At 42.4% G+C, this 27,933-nt stretch overlaps 1 protein-coding gene across 1 annotated transcript in view; it reads right to left on the reverse strand.

Moving 5' to 3' along the window:
- Nucleotides 1-9,567, reverse strand: part of ncam3 (neural cell adhesion molecule 3) — a 21,394-nt gene extending 11,827 nt beyond the window's left edge. The window contains exons 1-8 of the mRNA XM_083647727.1: nucleotides 9,505-9,567; nucleotides 9,224-9,399; nucleotides 7,746-7,817; nucleotides 7,422-7,616; nucleotides 5,307-5,444; nucleotides 3,560-3,703; nucleotides 1,677-1,794; nucleotides 724-878 (exon numbers count right to left, since the gene is read on the reverse strand). Coding sequence (XP_083503853.1) covers nucleotides 724-878; nucleotides 1,677-1,794; nucleotides 3,560-3,703; nucleotides 5,307-5,444; nucleotides 7,422-7,616; nucleotides 7,746-7,817; nucleotides 9,224-9,287 — 886 coding nt within the window. The 5' untranslated portion in view covers nucleotides 9,288-9,399; nucleotides 9,505-9,567. The remainder of the gene's footprint in view (nucleotides 1-723; nucleotides 879-1,676; nucleotides 1,795-3,559; nucleotides 3,704-5,306; nucleotides 5,445-7,421; nucleotides 7,617-7,745; nucleotides 7,818-9,223; nucleotides 9,400-9,504) is intronic.
- Between the last annotated feature and the right edge of the window lie 18,366 nt (nucleotides 9,568-27,933).

Here is a 27,933-nt window from a genome sequence, read left to right on the forward strand (position 1 = left end):
AATGACGTTTAGAAAAATCCTTATTTCCTTATTAAGGTCCTTGGTTTGATTCCCACCTGGGACGCTGTGAGCGCTGAAGGAGTGCGTGCCCGTCCGCATGTCCTCGAGTGCCCACCGCCCAGGTGGGGTCGTCATAAAGGGCCTTTCTGTGTGGAGTTTGCATGTTCTCCCCGTGCCCCCTGGGAGTTTCCTTCATATAGGAACCCCTTCACCAAAACATGCAATATCCTGGTCGCTGAAGTGGTGCCTCCTCTGGTCGTTCGGGGCGCCTGTTCAGAGGGAGGAGAACTCGTTGGAATAGCGTGACCCTCCCACGTGCTATGTCCTACCGGTGAGCTTCCCCTGTCAGGTGAAAAGAAGCGGCTGGCTAACTGCCCATGTCTCAGAGGAAGCATGGAGCCAGTTTCGGCTCTCCCCCGATCGGCAGAGGGTGGAGCAGCAACCAGGATAAATAAATTAAAATTAGCACTAATGGGGGATAAAAATCGGACACGGCCACTTCTCAAATTATAATTTGATAATAAGATAGATGTATTTTCTCTCCTTTTTTCTTCATTGTGATTATATTGATTTTATTGTGAGTGTATTATTCTGATTTTATTCTTGTGTTTGTATTGTTTTGTTTTTTATTTTTGTAAAACACTTTGGATTGCCCTTGGCATGAAAAACGCTATATAAATAAAGTTGCCTTGCCTATAGAACACAGAATACAATAGAACCAACCAGAGACGTGAAGCATGATGGTTGCACTGCTCTCGCCTAGCTTGTTCTTGGCTGTGCAGACATATTCCCCATAGTCGGCCCTGGTAACGGAGTGTATGGTCAGCTCGCTGTGGTCTGAGTTGAACCCATGGTGTGAGGGGTCAAAGTTCACCGGCCTGGGAGAGCAGAGCAACATGCGCTTTACCTTGTAGCCGTCGAGTTATTTTCTATCCAAGATAAGAACAGGATGGAGCCACAATAGGAGACAATGTTGTGTCAATATAGGGATATAAAAAGAGCTCAAAACATAATCAAAGAAATAAAAAGGCATGGGATGGAGAGACGATGAGGCCAGGGAGAGAGAGAGAGAGAGAGAGAGAGAGAGAGAGAAAATCAGAGAGAGAGAGAGGAAGAGGGAAGGAAGACGAGTGATGCCACAGAACATTAACAAAGGCAATAAGGAAATTGCCAGGAAGTCTCCCTCTCTTTCTCTCTCTTTCTCGCACACACACATACACCTCTCCCCTTCAACACACACACACACCCACACACACACACACACACACACACACACACACACACACACACACACACACACACACACACACACACACACACACACACACACACACACACACACACAGATCTACACACAGACAGGATGGTATGCTACATTAGTAATGCAGTGAGTCAGGAGCACTAGTGTAAATATCAACACAATGAATCAGATCTATTTTCTCCAACACATTAAGCTCCTGCGGGCAGATTGTCCTGAGACAGGGTTAGAACAGTAAAATGATTCTAAGTAGCGCCATATAAATAAATGAATAAATACATAAATAAACTTAGTGAACAAAGTGAAACTAAAGCTAAACTAAAATGACAGCCTAACTTAAATAAATAAAGTTTTTAGTTATTTTGCTATACTCTAAATTAATTAGAGTGGCATTCCTCTAACATTGAACAGGTCTTACATGGTCCAGGAGATGTTGGGTTTAGGAAGGCCGTCCACCAAACACAGCATGGACACATTGGTTTCTGCTCCGGCCATCACTCGTTTCACCTCCTCTCTTAGACGCACTGTAGGCAGAGCTGGAGCAGCGAGTTTCATATTTTAGGCAAGATAGCTGCATTTTGCCTAAAACATTTATAATATCATGTGGTTGCATTAGGAGTTAAAGACCCGAACATCGACCACGAGGAAATTGTGCTCAACACAGTTCAGAATAATTTTTCTCCATATTCATCTTGTTCACAGGTTAGCATGTTAGCGATTCCAAAAACACAAGTAGGAATCATATTTACAGTCATCGCTGATTCTTTATTTATTGCCACTTACTGAAATAGTATCCATTCTGCTTTAAAGCATATATGATTCGAAAGTCATTTGCAGGATTTCCCTCCAGTGAAAAACTACATAGACATTCAACCTCTATAGACCAAATCAGCGGGATGTTTACATTTACTTCCGGGTACCCCTGAGGTCCACACATTATAATGGCGGTGGACGGCACAAACTGACATGTTGAAGACAAAAACAGACAAAGAAGACAAAAATGGTTCGTCCGTGTTGTGTTGTTGTTTAATATCATTTATAACAACACTTTCACTAACGTTAGTGGAGACCAGACTAGCTAATTTACCTGTTGGACCAGACTAGAGTAGACTTGAAGCTAAATTAAATTGACCTGGCGTCAGTAGCTCTGTCTGTACCAGGCTCTTTCTCGCCGAGAAGAGCCTGGTGACGCGAGGTTACTCTGTCTATAACGTAAAAAAACAGCGAGTTTGACAGACAAACAAACTTTATTAGCTAGCTAACACTACATAAAACAAACACAGAAGAAAGGCTAGATACGTCGGACAAGCATGTTTACCAACCGTTTAACCATTTAAATTGAAAGTAGTCGGCCGAAAACGAGAGGGTTTGACAGCATTTATATGACAACACGCACATTTAAACCTGCCGCCTTTCCCAAGTGGTACCCGGAAGTAAATTTGTTTACATGGTGACGTCACGGTGATTTGGTCTATAGCACAAGGTATTCATAGCTTTCAAGGGGCGTTACGTGCTGCCGGGAACGCCCACCTGGCTGGCGGTCAAAAAAACAACTTGCCAGCCGTGTCGACTAGTTTCTCACGCTGTGTAGTGTTTGTTCAGCCAAAGTGCCGATAGCCTACCTGTTGTGTTATCGGTTGCACTAAACCGACGAGGAGACACGCCTGGCTTGTGCTTTCACAGAATCCCGTCGGAGAAAGAAAGGAGGAGGTTGTGGATTTGTGCGAGTGGTTCAGTCGCTGGGCAGGGGAAATGCAAATAGCTTTTTTTTCTACCATCAAAGTACACACGTCTTTGCTCTTTGCGGCCAACATTTCATCAAAGGTAAGCTCAAGTAACGTTAACGGGCTATTAATCATTATTGTAACGTTACTTGAGCTTACCTTTGATGACATGTTGGCCGCAAAGAGCAAAGACGTGTGTACTTTGATGGTAGAAAAAAAAGCCAAACAGCGTGAGTCGACTGACTCGCAGGCAACGGAATGAACAAGTTGTTTTTTTGACCGCCAGGTGGGCGTTCCCGGCAGCACGTAAGCCCCTTGAAAGCTATGAATAGACCGATTTACTTTTGTCAAAACTTTGCAGACTTGGGAGCTATGTCATACCTGCCTTCCAGCGAGCTAACAGAACATGGCTGGTACGGTACCTATACGGATTCGTCGGGATGTCTAGTATTTTTTAGGGTTGCTCAGATGAAATTTAGGGGTGCTAAAGCACCTGTAAAAAGGGTCTAAAAATGCCTCTGGGTATAGTTACTGTGTTACGAGTGTATGTTACTGAGGGTCTTGCTCAGGTACTGACCAGTGATGACCACAGAGATGGAGAGTTGCTGAGAGATGGACCTTCCTTTGATCCGGGCCTGACACACGTACGTTCCAGCATCCTCTCTCCTCGCCCCTTCAATACGGAGTGAGTTATCAGCCAACTGATGTATACGATATCCTTCTGAGGAGACAACAACAAAAACAGAGACACGGAGACACAGAGCGATGGAGAAAGATGACAAGGAGAGTGATGGAGAGAGAGAAAGACACACACACACACACACAGTCATTTCTCGGCATGTAGTCCAACGTCCAGTGATTGTACTAGAGCTAGAAGCAGCAATAGCACTGCAGAGCTTTTCTGTTGGTCCACGTGAATTGAGGATTAAATAGATCTACTGAAGACACATTGTATTTTTAGATCTTTTCTAAAACATCAACCCTAAATTTGTTTTGTTCACCTGTCAGGACCTTAGTAATGTTGTCACAATAGGTTTGGCTGTAAGTGTTGAATATTGACCACAGAATATTAAGACATGTTCATTTTGGTTTACTTTCAAACCATTATGAAACACAAGGAGCTTTGCTGCCCTTACTCGCTGACCTAAATGACTAAGTTGAAATGTTGCCCTCAGGACTATTAAACATATCGACAAGCCAAGAGAAACCCAAATTATTCTTAATTATAGGTGGACCAATGAGTAACCTTGAGCCTGAACAAGCCCTTGCATACATTCAAAACCGGCAGGGCTTCGGTGAAGATGTATCTACATTTCAAAAGAAATGTCCTAGTTTTTAGCCCAATTCATTTATCTGACAGCAGTGTTTGCTACCCTTTGAATAAATGGGTTTTGTATAGGGAATACTTAAATCAATAGGGAATACCAATGCACTGCACTGGAAACTACTTTATGTTACTCAAGTGCAGATGCTCCATTTTTCCTTTAGTAGAATTTTTAAATCGACGCCTCTTTTACCAGCACACCGGGATACTACTTTGGTGTCAATGAAGGATTGCTGCGCTAATTCCACTCTGTCAGATCAGTACATTACATAATCCATTTCTGTGAATGGGACTACATCACTATCGTTATATTTAATGTTGTCAAGTGACTCTTTTGGCCAGGTCTGTTGAATGCTTGACAAGCTCTGTCCAATAAGCTGTGAAAGCTATGGTGTGTTTATGCCAGCTAGGAATTTTCTGACCTGAGAGGAGAACAGGAAGAACTGGGGTGTGTGACTGTGACTGTCTCCGTCTACCTGTCTGTCAGTGTCTATTTGGCTCAATGTGATATTTCCATCACATACAGTATATAACAGCCACCTAAGCCAGCTAGTCGTCCGTCCAGCCATTCAGCCAGCTAGCCAGGCAGCTACAGTATAGTCAGCCAATCAGCCAGTCAGCCAGTCAGCCAGGCAGCCAGGCAGCCAGCCAGTGCTGAGCCGAGTGGAGTACACTGCCAAACATTACAAGCTCATCGAGTGATTTTATCTTGAGTTTATCACACTCATTTCAAGATATCATCAAATTAACTTTATGCACTGGCAGTAGCTTTGCAAGATTTTTTCCACAATAACTGCATTTGCTTCAAGTGCAAATGAAACTGATGGATCAAGTTAGATCATTGCAATATGCGTGCAATGTGTTACAACAAGCAAAACTGCCTGCCAGTGCCATTAAAAGCACATCTTGTCTGCTCGGCGTGTCATTTTGTGCAGTGCACCAGAGAAACCCTCCGTACCAGTCCCGCAGTGGAGCCCCAGGCCCTGGGCGCTGGTCCTACCATAAGAGGAGATCTCTCGCTGGTCCCGAAGCCAGTGAACATCCACTGCTGGCTTGCCAGATGCCACGCATGGCACCACCCCCTCCTGGCCCTCCATAAACTCATGGTAGGTGTCTCTGTTGCTAAACGATGGACCCTCTGAAAGAAGACAGTGAAGATATTCACCATCGTGTGTAATGAAGCAACCTGGTAACATCAGCAAAATTAGGTTTGGTTCATGAGATATAATAATAATAATAATAAACTTTATTTGTATAGCACTTTTCTTAACAAAGTTACAAAGTGCTTCACATCATGGATAAAAGCAATAAACAACACAAGATAATGTAATATAAAAGAAGAAATAAACAATCAAAGAGCATAACCACCAAAAACAATAAAAAAGACACAAACAGGGTAAAAGAAACTACAGTCGGATAAGTCAAACTCAGATAAAAGCTTTTCTATAAAAGAATGTTTTAAGAAGGGTTTTAAAAGCACAAACAGAATTAGCAGACCTAATCTCAAGAGGTAAGTCATTCCAAAGAGTGGGGGCCCGAACTGCAAAAGCGCGATTACCCCTAGTCACCAGCCGAGTTCTGGGGACAACTAGAAGACCACGGTCAGCTGACCGGAGAGAGCACCTAGGGACATAAGGGACTAGGAGGACACTGAGGTAGCTAGGGGCCAGGTCATTTAAGGCCTTTTTGGTGCCAGTAATCAGCCTACAGTAGCAGCAGCATTTTGAATTAGTTGAAGGTGATGGAGGGAGGCCTGAGCAATACCAGTATAAAGTGCGTTGCAATAATCAAGGCGAGAGAAAATAAAAGCATGGACAACTCTTTGCAAGTCTTCCCAGGATAAAAAGGATTTTATCTTGCAAATTAATCTAAGTTGATAGAAACAGGATTGAACGATTTTCTTAACTTGACTGTCAAATGATAGGCCTGAGTCAAAAACTATACCTAAGTTCCTTAAAGTGAGCTTCAAGTTGTTTGACAGGGCTCCAAGATTACCAGCTAACTGACTGTAGGAGTTCGGAGAGGCAAACAATAAAATTTCAGTTTTGTCATCATTAAGTTTAAGGATGTTTTGAGAAGTCCAGGAATTGACATCAGAGAGGCAGGTGGTAAGTTGAGTAAGACTGCAGTGAGTAGAGGATTGGAGCGGAACATACAACTGTGTATCATCGGCATAACAATGATAATGGACATTATGCTTATTAATAAGCAGACCCAGAGGCAACATATAAATGTAGAACATAATTGGCCCCAAAATGGACCCTTGAGGGACACTGTGGGTAAACTGGGAGACTGAGGATGATGAATTACCAATAACTACAGAAAATGTTCTATGTGACAGATGAGAGTGAAGCAGGTTAAGAGCAGAGCCTTTAAGCCCAACCCATGATTCAAGGTGCTCTAAAAGAAGAGTGATTAACCGTATCAAAAGCCACGCTCAAGTCTAACAGGACTAGAATGGAAGAGTCACCATTATCAGTGGCCAGCAGTAAATCATTGGTCACCTTGACGAGGGCTGTCTCCGTAGTGTGCAGTGCTCTAAAACCCGACTGAAACGTATCAAAGACGCTATTAAAATTCATAAAATCAACTGAGTAGCAATACATTTCTCTAAAACCTTTAAATATGTCCTGACATGCTACAATATTGTTGGAGTGGCCACTATTTCTTCTACTTTGTTAGACCCTTTTTTGTTAGACTGGGTGCTTTCAGCAGCATTCTGCATTATGGCCCGCTCACTGTCAGGTCTCCATAACATAGTGTCTACATGGACACTATAATCTTTTTTTTTATATGAATGACATTTCTTGCTGTGTCCATGTAGCACACAGGCTCATATTTTGTGCTTTTTAAAATACTGGGACTGTAATGTGTCAGGTACCCAAATAAATGTATTTTTGCATTATCTGTTCTGTTCTCCTATTTTGATTTTTTTAGGGCCTGTTATTGTATGTCTGTCAGAATGTTTGCCTGTTTGTGTGTGTGTGTGTGTGTGTGTGTGTGTGTGTGTGTGTGTGTGTGTGTGTGTGTGTGTGTGTGTGTGTGTGTGTGTGTGTGTGTGTGTGTGTGTGTGTGTGTGTGTGTGTGTGTGTGTGTGTGTGCAGCCATTTCTCACCGTAAATATAGACCTGTGTTGAAACTTCATCGTGGTGTCCATTCTCAAATTCACACAGACAGGTATACCTGCCCGCATTCTCCATCTTGGCGTTCCTAATGAAGAATTTAGAAGAGGTCTCATCTTGTCTGACCACGTTTTCTGCATCCACGTCCTCACCATCCTTATGCCATGTTATGTCTCCCTCTCCACCGGCTAGGGCAAATATCAATCAATATTTCCAATATCAAAATCCATCAAAAAGCATCATGAATAAACCAGAGACTTTGTTTGTGTCACATCAACCTGATGGAAACACTTGGAAGTGGAAGAGCGGAAACTCACCTTTACACAACAGCATGGAGTTTTCTCCCACCAACACATCTAGCTTAGTGCTAACTATCTCCATCTTAGCATCTAGGAGAGGAGAAGAAAGAGGAGAGGAGAGGGGAAGAGTGGAATGAGGCAATACAAAGACATTTAGCTCCAATACAGGAAACAATAGTCTGCTGCAGGATTTGAGTTCATGCCCTGGGAACATCCTGTATGCATGTTGCCATTAGAGCATGGGCCAAAGTGAGTAAATGGAGTTTGGCACCATGGGACCCAGTCTCAATAATGATACTGGTACTTGAGACTTGAGACTCACTTTGGATCCTGACCCAGAGTTTAAGAAACCTCTCAAACATCTGATCAAACATGGGGTTAAATGAAAAAAAAATATATATATCAACCTTACTGAAAGTGATCTTGACAGCATCTTACTCACCAAGTACTATACAGTATTTTGTTTGTTTGTTTTTACAGTGTAAATGGGAAATCTATAGCAATTTTTGTCAGCATTTCAGTAAGCTTATCAGCAGGGCCAGAGTCAGAATTTTGAGATTACAAATAATAATCTGATTTCAATCTAATAATTTGTACCTTTTTCCTCTGAATTCGGACTTTAACTCAGAATTCTTTAAACTCAGAAAAATATATTTTTCAAATGTGATCCTAATCCTCTTCCATAGATGGGAGAATAATTTTGGAAATCCACTGAATGTTTGTTTGAAATTTTCTTCCAAACTGAACTTTATTCTATAGTGGTGTTGTGCAATATACAAATATACCTTTCTATGCAGAAAATCTCCCTAATTTCTCTATTTTACAGTCTTCTTTACCAATGTTTACAATTTATTCTATAAATACATTCTATAAATTTGTATAATATATGTATATATATATACAACTTCATGATGCAACAAATTGCAACATTGCAAAATTGTTGTTTGATAATCCACAAAGATGATGATGTTGATGTATTGTTCTATCACTTTTATCTTGTCTGGGGTTGAATTATACAGTGTACAAATAATAATAATAATAAAAAATAAAAATAAAAATAAATTAATTAAATAAATTATAAATGCAAATGTGTTGACAATGAGTATCATAAAGAGTCTAAATCTAGACCATATACTGTAGCTTTGTTAGCCAAACAACTACAATTAATACATCAGCATCATTCCTATGGCTGTAAATATGATGTTTGTAATTAATTTATAACAACATTGACATCATTTTACAACCAGAAACCAAGGGAAATTAGATTTTTTCCCCCGTTTAGACTGTTAGACAGATGTGAAAAAATCTTCTGTCCCACAAAGAGTGAAATGCCCCCCCCCCCCCCCCCCTAGGGAAACCCACTTTCAAAAAACAAACATAAGCTCACTGTCCCAAAACTCACTTTAGCTCACTATTAAGCTATCCTATACTCCAACTACTATTATGAATTGTCCTTGCTGCTAAAGGCCAAGTACAGTATGACTGAACGAGCTTACCTGTGCTGTACACCAGCATCAGCATCAGCAATGCCATTCTCATGATGAAAGCTGATTGGTCCATAATCTGCACCTGGCTGCTGGATCAGTCCTGTGTGACTTCAATTCTCCACTGCACAGTGGGTGGTGGGTCTTTTAGTTTTTCGGTCAGCACACCTGAACAGGATTCTGAAAAGCTAATTTAAAAAAAGTCCTGTTTTTTAAATTGAAAAAATTTGGTGCAGGCAAGAAACTCAGTAACACACATATACATATACATTAGATATACATTATATACATACATTACACACACACCTGTTGATGCCAATCCACCTATCATAACTGTGACAGGGAGAGGTTATATAGGAGCCAGAGAGGAGAGGGGATGGTAGAGAGAGAGAGAGAGAGAGAGAGAGAGAGCAAGATAAACAGACAACCTCCCCAAGCATCTCTCTCTCACCCCTCCTCCTCTCCTCCCTTTACCCCAGCAGAGTCATAACAGTCCGCTGGTCATTCATGAAGGGAGCTTTTCGTTCCCCGTCTCTCTCTCTGCCTTAGTTACTCTCTCTCTCTCTCTCTCTCTCTCTCTCTCTCTGCCTCTCTCTCTCTCTCTCTCTCTCTCTCTCTCTCTCTCTCTCTCTCGGCTACCGGATGAAAGGAGGCAAGGCAGCCCCCCCAGGGGAAGCAGAGATGGGGGAGATATTTTTATCACTTCATCATTTTTCCCTCTCTCATTTAAAAAGGTCACATTCTTTTTAAACACACACACGCGCACACACACACATCAATTAACACATTCCACAACTCACATTGTAGAAAATGTATAGCCTGTAGGGGCTGAAGTAAACATTGGATCTAAGGTTAATTGTATCATTCATATAATTCAATTTAGTATTTATACACCAAACAGTCAAACTTTTATCATATCATTAAGCAGTTGGAAATGCCAGTAGGTGTTGTAGTGGTGGTGGTGGTGGTGGTGGTGGTGTGTGTGTGTGTGTGTGTGTGTGTGTGTGTGTGTGTGTGTGTGTGTGTGTGTGTGTGTGTGCGTGTGTGTGCGCGCGTGCGCGTGTGTGTCAAGTGAACGGAGGGACGCAAGATTATGAGATCAGCTCATGCCACAAATCCATTAGCCAGGCTGTATGCTGCACAGCTCACACCAGATCGTTTGAACCAATCAGCGGCAGCTACAGGCGGGCTTTAGGTGTGACGCCATCGAGAAGCGCATGTTCGTGCACTTCAGCTATAGTCCCATGACATCTCTTGCCCCGGAAGTGAATTTCCCATTCATTTTCGCCATAGACATTTCGGAAAATCCTTATACAGTGGAATCCGCTTATAGTGATCACGGTTATAGTGATCAACCACTTATATTGATCAAAAAGCTTTGTCCCGAATCATTCCTATAATGGTGCTGTCCATTTCATTACTCCATTATGTACTGTATTCATGTAATAAATATAAAAATGTCAATTAGATGGTAATCTACATGAGAAATAATACGGTAAAAAATAAAACGGTTAAAATGATTATCTGCTTCCAGCCAAAAAAAAATGTATTCCCCCCCCCATTTTCTCCCCAATTGTACTTGGCCCTATAATATTTCCCCCTGCTGCTCCACCCTCTGCTGCTCCACCCTCTGCTGATCTGGGGAGAGGCAGGAATAGCATGTTTCCTCCTTCACCGGCAGTAGCACGTGGGAGGATCGTGCTATTCCCACCACTTCCCTTCGACCCTGACCAGGTGCCCCGACTGACCAGAGGAGGCGCTAGTGCAGCGACCAGGACACATAACCCCAATTCGGCTTCGCACACGCAAATACCAGCCAATCGTGCCTGTATAGACGCCCGACCAAGCCGGAGGTAACACGGGGGTGCGAACCTGCGACCCTGGTGTTGGTAGGCACGGAATCTACCGCTAGACTACTCAGACGCGCAGTGATCAATTTGAGCCGTCCCAAGGTGACCACTATAAGAGGAGTGCACTGTACGAGTTGTAAGCCTGGAACCAAGGTAACCCGTGACCTATTTAATCGTGAGTGACCATAAAACATTTCAGTTGTTATTTTTTGTTTTTGCTCCAACTGAAATGTTTTACGGTCACTCACGATTCAGTAGGTCACACGGGTTGGCTTGGTTCCAGGCTTAAAACTCGTTATATAAGGACTTTTCTAAATGTCAATGGAGAAAATGAATGGGAAACTCACTTCCGGGGCAAGAGATGTCACGTGACTGTTCAGCTCTAGGGCGGGGGGAAAGCCGTTTAGTTTTAGCTCTACAAATGTTAATATGGGACTTATATGTATGCCGAATTGTTACAGATATCACCACATTTCAATAGCCTATAAAGCTCCATTTCGCGTTCAGTTGACATCAACATCTATATTATTATAGACCATCTTATCATTTTATCCAACCGTGCCTCTGAGCAGACAGAGAATTAACTTGTCATATGTGATACATGATTGAGATGTAACGTACATGACCCCAAATTCACTGTAGGACATTATCTGACAAGAACAACAACAACGCAAGGCTATCTTTGCTCCATTTATTCTGACAAAAGCAAGCAAATAACAATATTCTCCGGTCAAGCGTGAACATCTACCATTGACAGATAAATGTTCAAATTCACGTCGTTAACGTTAAATAGCAAATCATTATAATTAATTACTTAATACATCTCAGGAGAGCAGAACAGTCACTTTTAATAATCAGAATCAGAATCAGAATCACCTTTATTGCCACAGTATGCAAGTTACATATGAGGAATTTGTCTTAGTGTCTGTATGCAGTGTAGCGGTCACATCAATATACAGATAAGAGATAAGAAGTAGGAAGATAACTAAAAACAATCACAAAGTTGCAAGTGCAATCAAATCGAGTAAATATATACAATATGTACATGAGTGGTGAAGTGTTCTGTGGATAATAAATATGAGTTTACGTTGAATTTACATGAAATTTACAGACCGAGTTAAATAGGCGTTAAATAGGCAGTGGATTTACATGGCTTGTTGGTGAGGCTGATGGCGGTTGGGAAGAAGCTGGTCTTGTGGCGGGTGGTTCTGGTCTTGGCAGACCTCAGTCTCTTGCCGTGGGGGAGTGTCTTAAAGAGTTTGTGGCCAGGGTGGGAGGGGTCAGCCATGATCTTGCGAGACCACTTCAGTGTCCTGGCTGCATGCAGGTCCTGGAGGGATGGCAGGCCGCATCCGATTATCCTCTCACTTAACTGCACGAAGGCCTCCCCCATACTCCTCCCCTGGATATCCACCGGCAATGTTATCCCATTTGGCACGATTTCCAACCCTGAGAAGAACTGGACTATCTCCTCCTTGCTGCAGTCAAAGGGAAGGCCTCGGAGCCGGACCAGCCCATCTTCTGCTGTTTCTGGACAGTTTGGACCAGTGTGGTTCATGACCCAGTCCATCTCAACATTGTTGGATTTGAAAACCTCTATGTATCTATGACCCATGGTTTCTCTGTCCTTCTTCACAGCCATCTTCAGGTCATCCTCCGTCTCCAACTCAACAAACGCCTCTCCACTGGGCCGTCCGCCTCGTGTGTAGGTAAAGTGGATGCTGGTTCCATTGCTAGCAATTTTGCAATCAGAGAAGAACCTCTGTACTTCATCCACTGAGCAGGACCAAGGGAGAGACCCCTGATGCGTACAACATACTGTATCCCATGTTTGGTCACGATCCCTGGTAACTATAATGTAGACGTAAGGTTCTTGTGTGGCCAGACTTGTGTGGTGCTGATGAAATCTTCTATTTATGCATCAACATTGTGACATCATGAGTGATATCATCAGTGGCATCATCAGTAGACATTCGGACATAATCAGCGATGTCATGAATCCTTCCTTGCTGAGGTTATTGGACTACTCTTGCTCACAGCCTGAACATGGACCATGGACCAAGCACAATTCTATACTAGAATTGAGCATGCACACTTGCTGTGTGGTGTAGTGGTATATTGCATGTAGGTGGCAGCAGTACAAGATGGTGGTTCAAATTTGTTGACACATACTTTCAAGTGCAAAAAAGTGGATTTTAGACAAAAAGTGCAGGGCTACCACCACCACCACCACCACCACCACCACCACCTGAGTCGCATGAGTTGGCATGAGTTTGGTCCCCCCCCGCCAGAAAAAAAGAAAGAAAAGAAAAGTGAACCCATGGCACATCGTCTCCATCCTAGAAATGTGCGTGCGAAGCGCACAACATTTCTTGTCATAATAAACGTGACATTGATCTGAAAATAAAAAGTCTTGGTGAGTGGCGGGCAATCTGGGAACCCATCGGTTAAACAAACTTTTTTTTTCTTCTCTAACCTCTGGGGGCAGGGTCATTTCATGTGTGTGCAAACAGAACTCAAGAGGCTCCATTGGCAGTGGAAGAAAATCCCTTTCCGCTCCCTGCAAGTTCTGCCATTGGCTCCAACCGACCGGCTCTGACCATTTTATGGATTTCCTTTCTTTCTGTCAATATGAAACAACAATAACAACTCTAGCTCGTTGCTAGTAGCAAGTAGCAACTTGCTGCACACTGAAAAAGGTACGTTTTGACTACACACTGGTCACGTTCACTTCATTTTGATCGGGTAAAAGCGCACCCTGCGAGCCTGCACCCTGCGAGCCTGCACCCTGCGAGCGCTGTTGCACACCTTTTCACGGAGCTTGCCGACAGATTTTCGATGCAAGTCGAAAGTCTGTCTCGAGAGATTCATAAACGGGTGACCAGTGTGTTTTGTTTCATGTATTTTAGTTTTATTTCCAACATTTCCTCTCTTCTATCTCTCACTTTTCTCGTTTGTTACCACCATCAGTCTTTTCTTCTCTCCTCTGACCATGCAAATTCATTCTGGTCCTAACCCTGATTTACAGCATCATGTTTTTCAGATCATATCAGATCCAGTCTGGGGAATTGAACTAGTGAACTTACAGTCACAAGCCTGTTTCTCTAACCACATGGAATTTTGGCACTAACAAGCCTAGGATTACAGTAAGGGTAGAGTAAAGGATCAACCAAATTGCATATACTGTAAGTATACTGAGCCAACCCTGACTGACACACACACACACACACACACACACACACACACACACACACACACACACACACACACACACACACACACACACACACACACACACACACACACACACACACACACACACACACACACACACACGGGTAGTCTGCACATCTAAATTATATTAAAGCTAGGAAAGTGGTTAAAAAAGGAATATCTGCACACTGGATTGGACCTTGTAATGTTTTGCCACGAAATCGAAACGTTGCATCAAAATCTTAAATCATAAAAGAACAGATCATAACCCATGGGTGCAGATATTCCTTTTTGAACCACAAACACTCACTCACACATCTTACGTCACTGCTGTTTCATCTCCGCAGTGCTGGTACCCAGTGCCAGTCAAGCCTCGCTCCTCTGGGTCCTATCACTTCTATTGGCCAACCGCCAGCCTCACCTCACCTCCCTATCAGTGGTTCCACACCGCCGTCCTGCCAGCCAATCAAAGGCCACAGAGTCTGTGGAGGCAACCTATCAGGTTGATGATCAGGAGGTCTCATTATGGTCCATTAGAGCGGAGTGTGCTCATAACGAGGGCCATTAACGAGGGTGGGCACACACCAGTGTTGGGCAAGTTACTTTCAAAATGTAATATACTACATATTACTAGTTAATTTCATTTGAAAGTAATAAATTACTTCACAAAATTACTGTCTGTGTAGAGTAACTCATTAGTCAGTTACTTATTACACTGCTTTTGCATTACTTTTACCAAAACAACGGCAGCAGCAGAACGACATCGCCGCCCCAGAACAATCCCGAAAAATAATTTCAACCGCCTTGAAGTCAGTGTAAACAATCCAAAATTCTAAATGTTATTATTTTCCTTTGTTATTGTCATCTATTTGAATAAAAACACACAAGTTTGATTAGGAAATGATTGTATCTTTTTTAAGTATGTGCTTTGATTTAAAAAAAACAATACTCAATTTGTAACTTGAGTTACATGAGAAAGTAACTGCTATAATATTACTGAAATCCTATAAGTAATAAGTTATATTAGGGCCTGTGTCCATCTAGCTTCTTTTCATCAGCTCCAGCGTCTATTTTCAATTGTTTCCAATGGGGGGAGAGCGTATGCGAGCGCACACGGACGTGTAGAGAAAGTGCGCAGCGCCCAGCGTATATTTTCGGCGTTTTTGTGCGCCCGGCTCCCAGCGCTCCCAGCGCTTCCAGCTGAAAATATTTTAACTTTTCAGAAAGACGCTGGTGTCGGCTGCTCCTTTTCTGGTAACTAATCATATGGAAAAACTATCGCAACAGAGACAGAACGGCTCAATTGTGGGAGCAGATCGGCTAGACACTTAATATTTCTGGTGAGTGTTGTGCTTACTGCTTTTAATAGCGTAGCCTACCTGTGTTGTGTAGCTTGCTAGCTGTCAGCTATCAAGCTGAACTAACGTTACTTGCAGACTGCTTCCTTGTTATATTGTGCGCTGGGATCAGCGTTCCCCAGCGCACTCCCAGCGTTTAACGTCGGGAAAAGATGCTAGGTGGACACAGGCCCTTACTGCTAAAAGTAATATATTACATGTAATTTGTTACTTTTTGTAATGAGTTACCCCCAACACTGGCACACACTGACGGGTCCAGCCTGACAGTCCTGACTGGAGATAAGTCACACCCTCTTTCTCCATGTCACACACAGTGCTCTCCTCCTCCCCTCAGCATGCATTTCTGTCTCGCGTTTTCTTTCCACCTCTCCTCCTCTCTCCCATCCTCTCTATTTTCTCCTCCCGTTATTCATCAGCTCCCTTGCTTTCTCCCTCACACCCTTTGTAATATTCACATCTATTATTATTTACAAGGGTAGAGAGACTCTGGAGACGATGCACCATGGGCGTTTTTTTTTGGTCGTGACCAAAATCATGTCAACACATGCCACGTCATCCACATCATGGTTATGACATCATCCTTAACGTTGCTCAGTGTTTTCCAGTTGACCTTTGCTCCGCTGCCCGCTGACCTCATCTCTGTCAGGGATTGGCTGTTTAGAGTGTAGCCCTCCTGGTCATACATGACTGTTGAGCTGAACAAAGCAGAGAGATCTGCCCCCAAAATCAGGCGAGCTCCTTTGATGGTGACCACAGGCAGATCACAGCCATCAAACTTCTCCACCTCATGTGGCTGTCACCACATTGCCAGTGGTGTCCATTACCCCCTCAGACCCAGATATGTGACAAAACGGCATGCTGCTTGATTTAAAAACAAATACAAAGAAAAGAAGCAGAAGAGCATCTTCTCTTGTCTCGCTATACTCTCTGTTCAGACCGGAAATTTATACCGGAAACGGCGCCATGACACTTTTCCCCGCATAGAGAAAAACGTTATATCAGAGTGTATCAGAGCTAAATTATCGAGAAAAGCCCAATCCCAATTCACCCCTTGGTCCTACCACTTAGCCCTTAAGCCTCTGTGTTGCACGTTCACGTGAAGGGGGAGGGTGTCCTGATTATTTTTCGGATCAGACCTAGGGTGAAGGGTGAGGACTTACTGGCCCTTCAAATGGAGATTTTCCAGGCCAACACACACACACACACACACACACACACGCACGCACGCACGCACGCACGCACGCACGCACACACGCACGCACGCACGCACTCCCTCACCACCAACAGACTAGTTCATCCAAAGTGTGTGAGGGAGCGTTTTCGGAGTTCTTTCCTCCCAGCGGCTGTCAGACTTTTTAATTCTGTACACTCTTGAGTGAACAATGGTTTTTAAATTGCTGCTAAAATGGCTGCTAAATGCACTTTTATCTAGCACAATTTCTGTGCTTTTAATGCAATTCTTAGTTGTGTAATTGCTATATTCAGTTTTTTATTATGTTGAACATACGTGCTATTATGTTGCTGTCTCTTTTTTTTTTAACCCTGTCCACTTGCTGCTGTAGCACTGAAATTTCCCCTTGTGGGACGAATAAAGGATTATCTTATCTTATCTCTTACGCACACACACACATGCATACACACGCACGCACGCACGCACGCACGCACACACACACACGCACGCACGCACGCACGCACAGACACACGCGCACACACACACACACGCGCACACACACACACACACACACACACACACACACACACACACACACACACACACACACACACACACACACACACTGCGTTGACCATTCTGTGTTCCTCTCTTTGTCTTTCTGACCAATAAACAAAATAGGCTACTGAGAACAATAGATTGTTTGAGTGCCAAACCACTACACTAGGTTAAAATAATACACCCACTCACGTGCAGCAGATTTCTTTCTTTGTTTTTTGCGCACTAAATAACTTGAATATTGCATATTTCTGAGTATGTGTGTGCTGTGATGTGCGGTACAGCTTAGATCGGGCCCAAAAACCAAGCCCGACCTGAGCCCATTCTGTCTGAGCGCGGCCTGGCCCATCCCATTGGCTGTATTCATGAACCCCGAAATGTTCTTAGTACAGTAAGTTGGCTGTTTATTTAAACTATAACCCTGTTATCTGTTCAGTCTACATTCTGATTATCACACCAAATATGACCCCAATTACAGTATATAAAACAAGCACAGATCCTTTACATGCCACGGTGCCCACCGGGCAACCATGTTACAGCCACGGACTATAGTCAATACCGCCCTCTAGAGGCCACCAGTAACCGTCCCCATTATGTCCAAGCATCCGTGCTACCGTATCACCTGACATTGCCGTGTGTTGCCACGCTGCAACCTGTGACACCCTGGAAAAAGGTAGTAGCCTATTATATCTGACCATGAGCCCTGACCACGAGCAGGTCGGGCCGGCAGGGAATCTAACCTCTAACACCTGTTGATTACCAGTTCCCAGTTATAAAGGAATGCACGACTATACAGTAGAGAGCCACAGGAATGAGTCCGGAAGTATACTTCCGGGTTCTTCAGTGGAAAAGTCTATGGGATTTAACATGGGGGTTTCACTTAAATGCATAAAATAAGGTCTGTGGTTAACAAAGGTTTATGGAAACGCAAATCTGGGTTCTTCATGATAATCTTCACAAACGTGAATCACTTTTATGACTTTTGGAACGTAAATGCGTTTTTTTTAAACACGATTTTTATAAAACGCTTCAAAAGGCAAACTTCGGAATACTGAATATGACAGAAAATATTTATGATTGCTCTCATTCTTCATGTTTTAGCCAAAGCTTGTCAGAGAAGACTGACACAAGTTTAACAATAACGCCAAAGTGCCCAATACATCATGACTGATTTTCAACATGCATACAAAGATGGGCACTCCACGCTGACAGCTATGACCCAGATGACGGATGACTGGTTAAGGGAAATTGATGATAAAAAAAACTGTTGGTGCTGTTTTGCTGGACTTCTCAGCAGGATTTGACATCATAAATCATAAGTTATTACTGGAAAAACTTGAATGTTATGGCTTTGATCAGTCTGCAGTATCTTGGTTTGAGAGCTATCTAACCAACAGGACACAGACTGTTTTTTTAATGGTAGCTATTCTAATGTCAGAACTGTAAATTGTGGGGTGCCTCAAGGTAGCTGTCTCGGACCCTTACTGTACACTATATTTACAAATGATCTACCACTTGTCCTAGAAAAAGCGAACATAGCGATGTATGCAGATGACTCTACTATATACACGTCAGCACTCTCAACCAATGAGTTAGATATTGTTTTAAATGCAGAGTTACGTTTAGTGGCTGACTGGGTTGAAAGGAATGAACTAGTTCTCAATATTTCAAAAACTAAAAGTATGGTATTTGGCTCTAACCACACCATCTGTAAAGATCCAGTACTAAACCTTAGATTAAAAAATGTAAGTATTAGTCAAGTGCATGAAACAAAACTGCTTGGTATTACCATAGATAATAGATTATCATGGACAACACATATAAATAAGATAACTGCGAAAACTCCGGGCATTCTGTATCAAAATTTATCCTTCAGTAAGGACAAACATAATCACATCACTAGACATGCTACTGTGGGTAACTTCACTCTTCCTAAAGTACGGTAAAAACAAATGCTATGAAATGAATGGTCATGTATAGAGGTATGTACGAATGGAACTTGCTCCCCAGAGACATCTCTAAAGAGAATGGTAAAACAAAATTTAAATTGTTACTGAAACAACATCTCAAATCTTAAACTAAATGTATAATGTGTTTATGGAAAGTTAGACTGAAACTGGTGTTATGTTAAAAACTGCTGAACTGTTATATCGCACTGATATTGTATTTCTGATAACATATACCTTCCTTATATGTTATATATTGCACTACTTAAGTTACTGTACTTTTACTATTTTGTGTATTGTATTTTATGTATTACTGTATTTGCTATGTGATCGGACCCCAGGAAGAATAGCTGTAGCATCCTGCTGCAACGAATGGGGATCCTAATAAACTAAACTAAACTAAACTATTGGTCCATGATCGGCAAGCTTCGCGACCGCTGGACAGGCAACCTGTCAATCACAGCTGAATCACTTGTCTATCGTCTATTCACTCTAAACGAGCAAGTTATATAAAAATCCAGCAGCTGTTATGAAAGGTGAAATATATAGGCCAAAACTGTGTTTCGGGCTGTAAACATGCTTAATCACTGTTGCAAAGTCGGGCAGTTTAACATGGGGGTGAATGTGAATAACTCACTCACGGGTCCAGCCTCAAGTGGTCATTCGAGGAACAACAGCTTTCAGGATCACTCCCGCAGCTTCCTCTGTAAAACGAGCTAGCCCACTGGGTCCTGTAATAGAAAAATAGCTGAAATGCCGTCGATAATGATCAACAACCAATTAATAAGCGATCAATCAATAATTTACTATAACAGTCCCCCCATGGACATTATCCCACGGACACTATGCACACATCCGCGACCCACACAAAACGGTCCCGCGACCCACTTTTGGGTCCCGACCCACCATTTGAGAACCACTGACTTAAAGGACTTTTACAGGACATGTTAAATGGACATTTTTAAATGGACATTTTACAGGGACATTATCCTACGGTCACTATCCTATGCCCTCCACCCTCACCCCCCCATTATACAGTATGTCACTTTAAAGGACTTTTACTTTGCACTTTATAATTTATAATTTGGGGGTTTTCTGTCTGCTCCATCTTCTGCTATCGATGTGATCACTGTGCTGCATACTTGCACAAAGTCAAATTCCGCCTTTGTAATCTCATTACTCTGGCTATTAAAATAAATCTTAAATAAATCATTGGTCATCTGATTACTCTGGCTATTCAAATAGATCTTGAATCTTAAGTTGCAGGTGTCTGTTTAATGTTCATCGGTGCTTACACTGTCCCTTTTTGTTAGTACGTGCTGTGAAACATGTCCTGACAAAAAGGAAACACACACACGCTTAGACAATACACATGCACACACATAGTATACAGTCAGTATGCCGTAAACACACAGCTGGGGACATGAGGACGAGACAGGCAGGAAGTAGAGAGAGACATGGACAGACTATCGTGACTCCAGTAGATACACCCTCACATGGTGCCCATGGTATTAACACAACAAACGTGTGTGTGTTTGTGTGTGTGTTTGTGTGTGTTTTGTGGGGGAAATATTACATTTAAGTATGATTGTAACATTTGTGCCTTAAGAGTAAGACCTATTGTCATGAAGGATGAATAGTTTAAGGATGTGTGATTGCTAAACTTGTTATATGCTCTGAAATGTGTATGTGTGTGTGTGTGTGTGTGTGTGTGTGTGTGTGTGTGTGTGTGTGCGTGTGCGTGTGCGTGCGCGTACATGCGTGTGTGTGTGTGTGTGTGTGTGTGTGTGTGTGTGTCCTAAATAATCTTTAGCATGTATATAATCTTGGCCCATTAGCTTATGTATTTAGAGATAAAAACAAACTGGCGGAGTTTATGGCCAAAATAAACTGACTGGAAAACTCAACTCTGCATAAGGCTATTAAGCAAGCATCTTAAAAACTCAACTCTGCATAATATGATATGAGGCTATTTAACCAATAATTTTAAAATATGCTGGGGGGAGGGGGGTGGACAAACAAAAAAATATATAATTATGATGACACAGCATCAATCAGTTCTCTATCTCATCTCTCTCTCTGAACACACACACACACACACACACACACACACACACACACACACACACACACACACACACACACACACACACACACACACACACACACACACACACAAAGAACGTTACCATATAAAACCAAAAATAGGATCATCTACTAGGGACATTTGCATGTCATTCCTGATGTGTCTTGTTGCCAAATTGCCATGCTGTCACCATTGCTGTCACACCAGGTGTGCATTGCAACGCATGTCCTGTCCTGTTAACTGTCATCACACATAATTACTGAATAGGGAACCGACACCAAGAAAACCAACACAGTAAATATGTCAAAAGAAAACCAACACAGTCAGGGACGGATTAATAGTACCATGGGCCCCGGGGCTATTCATTTTCTAAGAATTTTCTATTACATCACTTTACTGTAATGCAGCCTTTGAAACCAGGAATACTAGACAACACTTATCACCATATCCAACATCTAAGACCATTTCTAGTCTCATACAGTATCACCATTATGCATCCAGTCCTACTTCAGCATACAGTATGCCAAGGGTACCCAATTACTTTTCACCAAGGGCCACATTTTGATGAGAGCCAAGGGCTGGCGCCGCGAGAACAATTTGGGGCATTTGAAACCAGATTTAGAGGAATAACTCATTTTAAATTAACAGTTGTGATGTCATTATTCCGTCTTAACCACCAGTATTTGATCCTTTTCTCACTGGGTGGGTTAATTTAAGCATAGGTATTTAAGCATTATATCAGTTAGTGGCCCGGGATTCTCAAAGCCTGTGTTGAGGGTTACACAAGAACAAAAATGCACTATTGAAGCTAAATAAATCCAAAACCAAACAAGTTAATTATTAAAGAAAAAATACTTCAAACTTCCTCAATGTAGAACAGTCATTTCTTACACATGAGATTACTTTTAGCCTTTTAGTCATAAAGATTATTGAAAGATATTCCATATTCCAGACTGAAATGTTATAACAGAAGTGGAGTATTGGCCAGAATGACATGAGCATTTGGACACTTATTCAGCGGGTATCTTGCATGTTGCGTTCAGGTGCACTGTATTTTTATTTTTTTTTATTTTTTTTTATATAATATATCTCAGAGCCTCGGGCCCCTAGACGGCCCGTGCATTAAACCAGGGCTGATCACAGTAAATATGTAAAAAGCGCAGGCACAGCCCAACAAAATGTCATGATATGGCTCATTTCCACCACATATCACAGCACAGTACAGCTCTACTCGACCTGGTCTTACTCGTCTCTACTTGATATAGACTCTGTTTCCATAGCAAGTTTACTCTCCTCTGCCCACACCTGGTCGTCATAGCGACCGCATATCTGCCCTCCGCCAGGGCCAGAAACTAACTTTTTGACCCACCGGCCAGTGGCGGGTAGATGGAAAAAATCTACCCGCCAAGCATATTTCGGTAACGCTTTAGAATACAGCCCGCAAATAAGCATGTAGTTATAGTATAACTACGGGGTACAAGGAGTGTAGTTATAGCATAACTATGGGGTACAAGGAGTGAATTTAAACTTTAACTAGAGGGTAACAAGATATGTAGTTATAGTATAACTACGGGGTACAAGGAGTGTAGTTATAGTATAACTATGGGGTACAAGGAGTGTAGTTATAGTATAACTACGGGGTGTTAAGGAGTGTAGTTATAGTATAACTACGGGGTTTAAGGAGTGTAGTTATAGTATAACTACAGGGTTTAAGGAGTGTAGTTATAGTATAACTACGGGGTTTAAGGAGTGTAGTTATAGTATAACTACGGGGTTTAAGGAGTGTAGTTATAGTATAACTACGGGGTACAAGGAGTGTAGTTATAGTATAACTACGGGGTTTAAGGAGTGTAGTTATAGTATAACTACGGGGTACAAGGAGTGTAGTTATAGTATAACTACGGGGTTTAAGGAGTGTAGTTATAGTATAACTACGGGGTTTAAGGAGTGTAGTGAGTGTAGTTATAGTATAACTACGGGGTTTAAGGAGTGTAGTTATAGTATAACTATGGGGTTTAAGGAGTGTAGTTATAGTATAACTACGGTGTTTAAGGAGTGTAGTTATAGTATAACTACGGGGTTATTGATTCATTGATTCGCCCGACGTAGGCTGTCAATTTACCTCCGCTAAATTGACGACTGCATTTCATTCCAGAGTCAAGTTTGGTAGCCTATACAGGAGAGCCGGAATGAAACAGTCTCACAAAGCACTCGTGTTAGCCAGCTGCGCAGCGCACCAAAACACACATGATAACTATTTTCTCCTCATATATACTGTATCATATGAGTGTCGGCAACAAGTGCGAGCGATTGATTCATTGATTTGCCCGACGTAGGCTGTCAATTTACCTCCGCTAAATTGACGACTACATTTCATTCCAGAGTCACGTTTGGTAGCACTCATGTTAGCCGGCTACACACAGTTTTAATATTACATGACGACTATTGGGACCCGCCACGTGGCGGACAGACGCCAAACCTAACTCGCCAAACCTAAAATTTGCCCGCCATTGGCGGGTGGCGGGCTCTAATTTCGGGCCCTGCCCTCCGCCCATAGCCAAAGTAGGCTATAACGTATAACGTTAAAATGAAATCCATACACAGAACTTTTAAACTGTTTATGAAATACTGGTGCCTCTAAATGACCTACATGGGCAAATGTGACAATCGGCTAGGAGAATGGATATCACTTTGTTGTTACTCAAACTCACATGCATGCACTGCGCGGGGGACGGGAGTTGCGCTACAGGGAGAAGGGAAGCCTCTACCCCGGCGACCTCTCACCAGACAAGAGCCAACGCAGCACACAAACAACGGGCTTCCCGAGGAGCAGACTTTTTCTCTCTCAAAACAATTGAAAACCACCGTCATGTTAAAGCTGAGCAAGGAGATCGATTTTATTTCACCAGACACACATAGCGCTGTCCCTGTCCCTGTCTCTCTCTCTCTCACTCACACACACACACACACACACACACACACACACACACACACACACACACACACACACACACACACACACACACACACACAGCCCTGTCCCTGTCTCTCTCACACACACACAAAGTTTGTGCATACTTTTCCACTGCCAGATTCGAGGAGTCTTTCGTCATTTTCTAATGTTACTTCTCTTCAGTGCAATACGTTTTGATAACGACCTGCTGTACAGCGACGTTCGCTCAGTCAACTAACGTGTCGTTAACGTTAGTTAGAGGAGAAAGATAGCTGGTGTTAGCTAGCTAAATAGCCATGTTAGCTGCCTCAGTAGGTAACGTTAGCCTATAGAGAGTTACGTTTATGACGTTTATGTTAGCTACTCCTCAAACCTGCGGGTGGAAATGGTTTATGCTCGTGCTCACGCAGATCTAAGCCCTGGCCATCCTAGGCTCAACGCGAGACTCATCAGTCATTCGGATGAGTCTTGCGTTGAGGCTATGGCCATCTGTATTTTTACAATAGCCGAAATATTCCCATACAGCCGACGTTTTTAGATGGGGGAAAGTTCAGAGGGGTCCTTGCGTTCTCCTGCTTTATCACACACACTGTTGTAAACACACAGGGACAGCTCCTCACAACTGTGCGTCTAGGTAGGCATGCAGCAAGGGGGAGGGGCCGCGTAAGCTGCACTCTGCAATGCGACCTGGGCACGTTGTTTTGGGGAAACAGCTGATACCGTGAGGAAGGTATGACGGCAAATCTTAGTGGTTTTGATACCGTGTTTTTCAAACCACGGTATACCTTCAAACCGGAAACCGCTGCATCCCTAGTGGAAATAACATTAACAGAAGAGAAGGTAAGCCCCACTAAACTGGTATCCAGCATTGACAGTCAGTAGATACAGTAAACACAATTCTGCCTGACCAATCAGTCAGTCGTCTGCAGTGTTTTCACGTCACGGTATGGTACCGGGTTCACAGCGCTGGTACCTCAACAAAGCAGGGACCAAAACTAGCGCGACTCAACCCGGGCTGTCCACGTTTTTGATCGGTGGAATGAGACAAAAAAGCGAGACGAACTGGGCGGGGCCGTGCAGGGCCGCTGGAAGTCATTTTAAGCAGGGGGTGCTGGGAGGAAGGGACTCTCGGTGGGGCCCGCTAGGGCCCCGCCGAAAAAAAATTTGACGTTTTTTTTTTTACATTTTTTTGCCATATTTAGAGGAATATCTAATTTTAAATTAACATTAGGATACTATTGTGATGTAATTATTCAGTATTTTCTCCTTTTCTCACTCATTCAGAGCAAAGAGGGAGATATATAGCATGATGATAATGCTCTATATCTCCCTATTTGCTCTGAATACACCAGTTAACATGACACAGACTTAACATGACAGAAATATTATCAGCAAACTTAATGACTAGACTAACTATTCTGATCTGAATGGCATATATCAAGAAACATTGACTCCTCTCTTTGCTGTATAGTGGGAGGTGCATTTTTGAGTAGGCTATTAAAATAGCATGTCAAGTTCACATTTCTTTATTGCCAGATTAAACAATTCGTATTGGTTGTTGGTTGGTTCAACACAACATGTGCGTGCATGCGCGCTTCTTCTTCTTCTCTATAGCCTACAAGCATGTAACTTCCTTGATTGTTATTGTTGATAATTCTATTTAAATAGGCTACATTTTCATTTCCCGAAACATTCTTAAACAAGAAAGGAACATAGTGCACTGCAAAATATTTTTAATTACATTTGTAAAAAAAAAAAAAAAAAAAAAAAAAAAAAAAATTGGGAAAAAATCTAGGGGGTGCTGCAGCACCTGCAGCACCCCTACTTCCCGCGGGCCTGGGGCCGTGCTGATACCAGCGGTGGAAATGGGCCAAAAATGACCTCCATTCCAAGAGGCTAATTATTAATTGGTCTCCTGGCCAATCCAGGAGGGTAACCCTATCTGGTAGTGGTGGGAAGAATCACCAGATGCCCCACAATACGATATTATCACGATACTTAAGGATTCAAGGATTCAAGATTTATTAAGTGTCCCAAAAGGGCAAATTGGATTGCAGGAAGCGTAGTACGAAGTACATACATAAAAACAAATAAGACAAAAAGAACATTGTAAAAGCAGTCTAGAGCAGCAGTTTAAAGTGCAACACAATAGTTAAAGTGCAAATGACACAATAGTTAAAGTGCAAATGACAACAGTAGCAACGATCTAAAGTGCACAGTAGAGATATAAAGTGCATAGTAGCAAAGTGCAGTTCACTCACAGCAGCACATTTATATCACAAGAAAGAGCTACAATGTATCATTGTATTAAAGCACAAGAGAAAAAAAAGAGAAAAAACCTCAGTCCAGACCAAAGGGCAGACAAAGTATATAATACAGATATACTGTATTGTACCCCTAAGAATAAATAAAGATAAAAGAATAAAAGAATAAAAGGATAAAATAAATAAATAACAGCAACGGCAGATGGGGAGACATTACATTTGTACCCCAGCAGCGTTCAACGCTCTGATAGAGACAGGCACAAAGGAATTTCTGTACCTGTTCTTTTTAACTATGGGGGCACGAAGGCGGAGCCCGGAAGGAAGCAGCTCATATTCGAACCTCAGAGGGTGGGCATCATCTGATCGGATGGACTCAGCTTTCTTCAGCACCTGTTTATTACAGATCTGGTCCAGGCTTCTGAACTGGGTTCCGGCTATTTTTGAAGCCACCTTCACTATTCTCCCCAGGGAGTTCTTGTCTTTAGTACAAAGATTACCATACCAGCAGATTATGGAAAATGATATGACAGACTCCACAAAAGCACTATAGAACATTTTCATCAAAGTTTTATCAACCTGAAATTTGGCCAGCTTCCTAAGGCAGTAAAGGCGCTGCTGACCTTTCTTACACAGCATGTCGGTATTCAGATCAAACTTCAGCTTGCTGTCAATTACCGTACCCAGATATTTGTAGTCTGTCACTATATTGACAGGCTGACCGTTGACAAAACTGCTCTGGGGAACAGGGGGGGAACGTCGAAAATCAATACAAACCTCTTTCGTTTTGGAAACGTTGAGTTCCAAGGAAGCGTTTTCGCACCAAGAAACGAAGTCGTCAATGACTTGGCCGTGTCCTACATCATCATCGCCAAGCAGACTGACGATGACAGATAGTCATGATACAGTCATGATACAATAGTATTGCGATATGTTAGTATTGTGATATATTGAGTATTGCAATATTGTGATATATGGCGATTTATTACCTTTTTTTAAATGCTAATTATTAAGTTAAGTTAAGTTAAGTTATCCTTTATTTATCCCCTTGGGGAAATTCATCCTCTGCATTTGACCCATCCTCTACTAGGAACCTTCCTAGAACTAGGAGCAGTGGGCAGCCACTGTGCAGCGCCCGGGGACCAACTCCAGTTATTTTGCCAAATTATGTCCCCAAAGGGAAAAAAAACTCTGGTTTTATCTAATGAATGAGATAGTTTCCAGTCTATTCATCTCACTTCAATCATTTTTATTGCAGCACAATGGGATTGTTAAGCACACAGACCAACACTGTCATAAAAACCTGTCATAAATGTTGCATGCACA

This window comes from Poromitra crassiceps (genome assembly GCF_964638095.1).
Source record: "Poromitra crassiceps genome assembly, chromosome: 1".
In the NCBI taxonomy this organism is placed as follows: domain Eukaryota; kingdom Metazoa; phylum Chordata; class Actinopteri; order Beryciformes; family Melamphaidae; genus Poromitra; species Poromitra crassiceps.